The sequence below is a fragment of the Rhipicephalus microplus genome, chromosome 6 (genome assembly GCF_043290135.1).
Source record: "Rhipicephalus microplus isolate Deutch F79 chromosome 6, USDA_Rmic, whole genome shotgun sequence".
Lineage (NCBI taxonomy): Eukaryota > Metazoa > Arthropoda > Arachnida > Ixodida > Ixodidae > Rhipicephalus > Rhipicephalus microplus.
In genome coordinates, this window is record NC_134705.1 from 163,813,643 (window position 1) to 163,820,780 (window position 7,138).

Genomic DNA, 7,138 nt, shown 5'->3' on the forward strand with positions numbered 1-7,138 from the left:
CGACGCAAAAACTTTGGTCTTTCTGTCCATTTGACTATTTGTCCACTCTTGACGATATTGAGTACTGAAAAGGGCACCAGCCGATACCCCAACCGGCCGACCCTATCCGCAGCACCCACCAATGTTGCTCAGGGTTCAACGTTCATACTTTGCGATCGTCAACTAAAAAGCAATTTTTGCACATATATGAGGCACTATAACAACACGTATATATTATGTATGTGCGTCTTTTAGTAGAAAAGGCATACATAATTAATTTTATGAACCGTAGCGTTTATCACGTTGCGCTGACCATGGAACACTTGCACGAAAAGGCAAGTGTTTCCAACGCTTTGCTAAGACGACATGGTGGAGGCACCTACCCGTCGCTTTGCGTTCTACACCTTATCACCTCTGAGACAGGCGTGCGCGCCCGTCTCAGAGCCGCACGCTTTGTTTTTCGAGATAACTGCCAGATAGCGCTCATGTCTCACGTGTGACGTAACTTGATGCATTCATTCGCCTTCGCTTCACGCTCGAGGCACTCTGACGCAGCGCCTCCAGAATACCATTCACCGATTTTCTTGCGCAGAACATCAAATAAACGTTTTGTTCACTCTCTCCATATGCAAGACTATCGTCTTTCGACGAAATTGGCATATTACCATGCAGATACGGGGCCAATTTGTTTTTATTGAAATCGTGTATAGGAGACCTCGGTGCATTCTATGGCAAAAACGGCTACTCTTTTTTGCCCAGCCAATTACATATGTTGTATTATAACAAAATGAAAAAAGACCCAAAATATGTCATTCGTGGTGGCTTCTTGTATTCGGATAAATCTGAAAAGATTCGTTAAACACCCAACACTCGTCGATAAACGTTTTGACGTTTCGGATTTATCCACTAAGCATTGATTAAAAAAAAAAGACATTTACAACGTTCAACGTACATTTTAAAGGCTGAGAATTATGAAGGAGGTTACCTCTATTAGCGGCAGCAAGCTCGAAAAATATGCTTGCGTCTATGACAGCAAGCTTTAAGGTAGTAATAAGAGCAAACTTATTCGTGACCTATTCAAGTATTTGTGCTTGTGTGTGCCATATACCTGTACGCAAATTGAAACCTTGCAGACGTCTAAATTGTGTATAGAGTGTTCGCATATTATTTATCTAAGATTTTTTAGAGGTGAGCATAATCATAATTATAGGTCCTTTATTTTTCATTAATATAATGGGGATGATGCGGAAGGCTAGAAAAAACCTCGGAAGCAACCTTACTGGCCCCTGCTTCCCTACAAGTTACATTTTTGGGAGCTTAAAGCCTCGCATATCAACGACCATGTGAACAGTATAAATAAAAAGAGCTTGAGAAAAAATTAAAACATTGAAAAAAAAAACAAGATTACGACAAAGAACGTAACGCGTTTTCATTGCACACAAAATTGATAAGAAGACAATGCAACTGCTCGTGATGCAAAACTAAACACTGAAGTTCGGAGAATTTGCGATGTAGGAGAAATAAACTCTGATAAACCTAGAATTGTCTCAAAAAATCAATAAACTCCCATAAAAAAGCATCGAATTTCAAGAAAAATAAACTCCGAAAGCGTCGAGCCATACAACGCAAGATTATGCAAACGACGTCTTTTTTGAGAGATACACCTCGGTGTATAATAATAATACACCTCGGTGATGCTGTCATGTGTTAAAGCTCCTTTATTGCCCAATTTTCGTCCGATGGTGAGCTCAAGGGAGCCCTGTATCCTTCCACAGATCCATTACGTCACTTTCACGAGTCTTCGACTCGATGCGGTCCTTCATTCTCCTAATCTGTTCCGGGTTGAAGTGATTCTTCCAGTCACCAACGAGACCTTTGCGTATGAAGCCTGCGTTTCCGGGTACGTCCCAAATGTCCCCAAAAATGCCCTTCAGTTCCTTCCTCAGTTCTTCCCTGGCGTCGGCCGGCACGGACTCTATCAATCCGGTCCAGTTCTTCATCTTCGAATTCAGGGATTTCATGTTTTCGACGCTCGTTTGCGCCAAGACTTGCCCTAGAAGCTTTGGATTTTTTCGAAACTTCTCGCCGTACTTGTCCTTGCCCAGGAAGTCTGCAGTCTTGAGAACACAGCCCGCTGTGTCTCTCTTCAGCTGCTCGTAGGTGATGAACAGCACGTTCGGGTCTCCACGGTGTGCGTACCAGGAGAGCAAGTGTTCGAAGTAGTCACCGTAGTCTACCTTGCCTTCCACGAACATGTTGAAGAACTGATCGAACGTGCCCTCCTGGAACCGATAAGTCGGAAGTCGCCTGCGGAAATAACATCCATAAAGTGTCAGAAAACATCTCGTGTCACGACTCGTGACGCAGTAACTCCAAGATATGTCTTACAGAAATGAGAACTCATTGCATCGCAAACTCTGCTTTAGTAATCCGCCGCGGTCACAGTTAAGAAAAACTATTATTTCCGTTTGTAAAGAAAGAAATAACCACTTCGACAGGGCGAATGCGAAAGCAATAAATTCGAATGACATACGAAATAAGGCTGGCAGCTAAATCTTTTGGATACGATCACGCTAAACTACAAAACGCTGGCTTACGCGAATACGGCTGCTTCAGTAAGTGGTAAGAGCCCGACAAGCACACGAGTCATCTACAGATGTATGTCGAGATAGCAAGCCTACCAGCACTCGCGTCCGTGCGCCTGCGATCAAAGTTCGCAGTTGATGCTAGAATAACACAGCCCTCCCTCACCGCCACCCACCCTCCGGTGCCTTTCCATGTTCCTACCCCAGACGAAAGACGGACGGTACGTTTCCCCTCGGCCAGATGAGTGATCGACGGCAGGTCTCGCACGCGGATCGATGTTATCGCACGAAGCCTTCGTGCGACGGAGATGTCCGGTCACGGTGTAACATGTGTGTTCGGCTCATTTCATGTCTAGGGAAAGCCTTCTATGACTACGTATGGTCCTTTCTTACAGATCGGAAAGCCGTGATGAAGATTGCAGATATCGAGACCGCAGCAATCGAACTAGAAGCAAGGGGCACGCCACAAGGGGCAGTGATTTCACCAATGCTGTTCAACATTGCCATGATTGGACTGTCAAAGAAATTATCGAGCATTGAAGGATTGAAGCACAGCATCTACGCAGATGACATTACCATCTGGTGCACAGGTGGAAGCGAGGGGCAGATTGAAAGCGCTCTGCAAGAGGCGATTGACACCGTAGAAGACTACCTTCGCCCTTCCGGGCTCAAGTGCTCCTCGAGTAAGTCAGAACTTTTGCTTTATCGGACTGCACGCCGGGGACCGAAGCCCAGGGGATGGAAGCCGTTAAACCAGATAGACATCCATCTCCGTACAAATCAAGGGGATGCCATCCAAAGGGTCGACTCCATCAAAGTCCTGGGAATGCTGATAGAGTCTACCGGCGCCAACAGCAAATCTATAGCCAAGTTAACTCGGAAAACAGACAGTGTGGTGCACCTCATACGCAGAGTGGCCAACAAAAGAAATGGGATCAAGGAAGACAACCTCATCAGGTTGATGCATGCGTTTGTTCTAAGTCACTTCACATACGAGGCAGCAATGCACAACTGGTCAAGAGCAGAGTCCGAGACACTGAATGTGCTCCTCAGGAAAGTTATCAAGAAGGTCCTGGGCCTACCCATACATACCAGCACCGAGCGTCTGCTTGAGCTTGGCATACACAACACGCTCGAAGAAATAGCAGAAGCCCAAGAGAGAGCACAGTTTGCAAAGTTATCTACTACAAGGTCGGGGAGAATGATCCTGCAGGAGCTGGGCCAACACCCAATAGCAATCAGACGCAATTACAATGATATCCCTGACAACATCAGCGAAACTATCACGGTATCTCCTATACCGAGAAACATGCATCCAGAACACAACGTCGGAAGAAGAGTAGCGAGGGCCAAGACTATACTTCGTCAAGTCTCAAACGAGGAACGAGGGGTCGTATTTGTTGACGCGGCTTCCTACGCCAATGGGAAAGCGTTTGTGGCAGTGGTAGTCGATGGGGCTGGCCATGTCGTCAACTCAGCGACGGTCAGGACGAAAGACCCAATCATTGCGGAACGAGTGGCCATCGCCTTAGCACTCAAGATGGATAACATTGAAGTCGTCTACAGTGATTCCATGGCAGCACTACGGGCGTTCGCCAAGGGGACGGTCTGTGAACAAACGCTGAAAATACTGCAAGGCAAGAACATAACACATCATCTTCTGAGTTGGTTCCCAGCTCACCTTGGACAAATCAACGATTCCCCTCCCAATCTCAACGAAGCAGCACACGAGGCGGCGCGAGAACTCTCCAACCGCGCCTCCCCGGGGATGCGTTCTACCGGTGAAGGGAATAACCAGGAAATTCTTACAACATATAACGAGCTCACTAAACATTTCTACCTGTCTAGAAGGATTTTCCCTCCACCTCACAAAAATCTAACCCGGCCCCAAGCACTTACATTAAGGCTTTTGCAAACGCGGATGTACCCTACTTTGAAAATGTTACACATCATGTACCCTGACCTATACCCAAGTAATGTTTGTCCACATTGTGGGGAAATAGCTTCATTAGAACACATGCTCTGGCAGTGCACCAAATTCGCTCATATATCGAACATCACCTCTGCCAGATGGGAGGCGGCAATCCGCCGCTCATCCTTGGCAGATCAGCTCTGGGCTGTCCACCAAGCCCGCGAGGCGGCTGAGGAGCTTGACATCTCAGTCCCCACGTGGGAGCTACCCGCAACACAGCGATCCGTGTTTTGGAGGACCAAATAAAAGTTTATCCAATCCAATCCAATTTCATGTCTACTTCAGTAGCGTTCGTCTCCAACGCTCGTGCGCTATCACTAGTGCGTAGAACACACGATGCGCGGAGAGACGTTGTCGACCTCCACTCTACAATAAACAAGACGGCGACGGCAAAAACCCGTTACGGGTATCCATGTAACTGTTACCACGATAAAATGTTTCCACAGTTGTGACTCTTCCCCGCTGCACCCTTCCCCATGGCGCTGTAAGCTTTCTAGGGCATTGCAGTTGCAACATAACGAACAAGAAAACGAAGGCACTGGTTTTCTTGGTCTACGCGCCTTTACCCGGAAATAAATACGACGACGTTTTTCTCATTGTTGGAAATGAAGTTTTGACCTACCGACCAACCGACCAACTGACTGACAGACCCACCTTGTGTGGTAGTAGAAGGAAACGCAGCAGTCGTAGGGGTTCCGGGTTATGTAGATGTACTTGGCTTCCGGCGAGTAGGGATGCTTGCCGTATGGCAGGTGAGTCTTCAGGCAACCTGGTCGGGGCATGGACAGAGCGCCTGCGGCGCCCACCAAATCGAGGAACGCCGGCAACTCTTGTGACCCAGCTCCTGCCGACTCCCCGGACGAGTCGTCGTCGCTTTTCAAGACCGCATTGACGATTTGCTGGAGCCACGTGCTGCCGCACTTCGGGTAGCTGACGACGAACACGTCGTCGTCTCGAGGCCCGTACGACATCGCCGACCTGATGCTGCGCTCCGTGAACAGCCGACTCAGGTGCACACCATCGACCACGTGGTACACATCCGGGCACTGACCGAGAGAGGGAAGATTCGATGAAGGGCTCGTTTATCTTGTTAGACCCAACATAATAATGATGAAATAATAATATTAATAATAATAATAATAATTTACTTGGTAATACTGTCAACCCTCATAGAGTGTCATAACAGAAAGGACAGACATAAAGAATGTACAATGTTCATAAAGTTTGTTAATACCTAGACAACTCAGAATGAAAATTGGTATTCTCTTAATTAACAACTCAACATTCCAATAACGATTCAGGAATAATTTTAAATTCACAGTCATTTTTTTTTCAAAATATTTGCTATGAACATGCAGTCGCTTGCATCAATTGGCACTGAAAAAAAAAGTTAGCAATCACGTAAGTACGCTTTACAGCATTTTCGAAGTGAGTGACATCTTCAAAAACAACAATTTCGTTCGGCAATTTGTTCCAGAGTTCCATATAATAATAATAATAATAATATTAATAATAATAATAATAATAATAATAATACCTGGAGTGTAACGTCACAAACCATAATATGATTATAACGTGCACCGACAGCGCGGAGTACACGGACTTCTAACATTTCACCTCCATCGTAATGCGACCGCCTCGCAACCATATTGCGGGTTTGGCACGTAAAACGCCAGAAATCAATTACACGATTAACTTCCGCTGGGGGGATGTCGGCATCCCCGAGCGGTGCCGTTTCCCAGCGATCACACTACCCCCCCCCCTCTCCCACTCGCCGGTTGTGCATACTGAGAATATAGCAGTATCTGAGAGCGTCAGGTTGCCATCACTGAAGTGATTGCTAATAAACAAGAATTGCATTACTATTTGGAATGTGTGTTTAAGCTCGACGTAACAAGCTTTTAAAAAAGTTTATCCGCAAGTTAATGCATGGCAGAATACGCGAAAATGTTCCCACGAACTATACACATTTCTCAGCATTGTGTTCTGCGCCTAAATTCACCCTCTGAAGTGAAAGTGGAAAGTGTGGCCTCACCTCACCGAATGCTGTGCAGTCATAAATTGTTGAAGCGGTTTTTTTTTTCTACTTTGCGTGCCTTTCAAACAATAGCGACATAACAATACATGAGCTATATAGATGCGCTGAAATGGGTTATTAAATACTCTTCATACAGACCCCGGGATTCATAAACTCGGGGTGCGTAATGACGACACAAAAATCACCACTCACTGTGTTTGAAGATGACTCAGATGCGTCATGCCGCGTCGTTTGGCAAGGAGGTTGCATTCTGCTTACGGGATGCGAATCGACTTCAAGTTACAAAGCACCTGCAAGGACGAAAGTAATGTACAATCAATGACCGGACAAATAATAATCAAATAACAACCAATGACAATTAACGTTACTCAATGACCGGGCTTACCGCTGGGAGCTGATTCTACGTAACATAGTCAGCTCGAGTCAAGTTAACAGCGCAAAAGTGACTAGGCTATGTTGCGCAAGCTGAAAATGCTGAGTAATTGCACTTTGCAGCGCGTTCTTAACAATATCTAGGATTTATGAGCCACAACTACAATATGATTGTGTTGTACGCAGTACAGT

The 7,138-nt window shown here is 46.0% G+C and overlaps 1 protein-coding gene across 1 annotated transcript; it reads right to left on the minus strand.

The window, feature by feature from the left end:
* Window positions 1-1,679: 1,679 nt before the first annotated feature.
* LOC119167202 (sulfotransferase ssu-1) lies at window positions 1,680-6,875 on the minus strand. Its single transcript, XM_037418638.2, has 3 exons — window positions 6,767-6,875; window positions 5,191-5,582; window positions 1,680-2,286 (listed from the first exon to the last, which is right to left on the minus strand). The coding sequence occupies exons 1-3, from the start codon at window positions 6,821-6,823 to the stop codon at window positions 1,728-1,730; spliced, it is 1,008 nt and encodes a 335-aa protein (XP_037274535.2). The 5' UTR covers window positions 6,824-6,875; the 3' UTR covers window positions 1,680-1,727.
* Window positions 6,876-7,138: the final 263 nt, after the last annotated feature.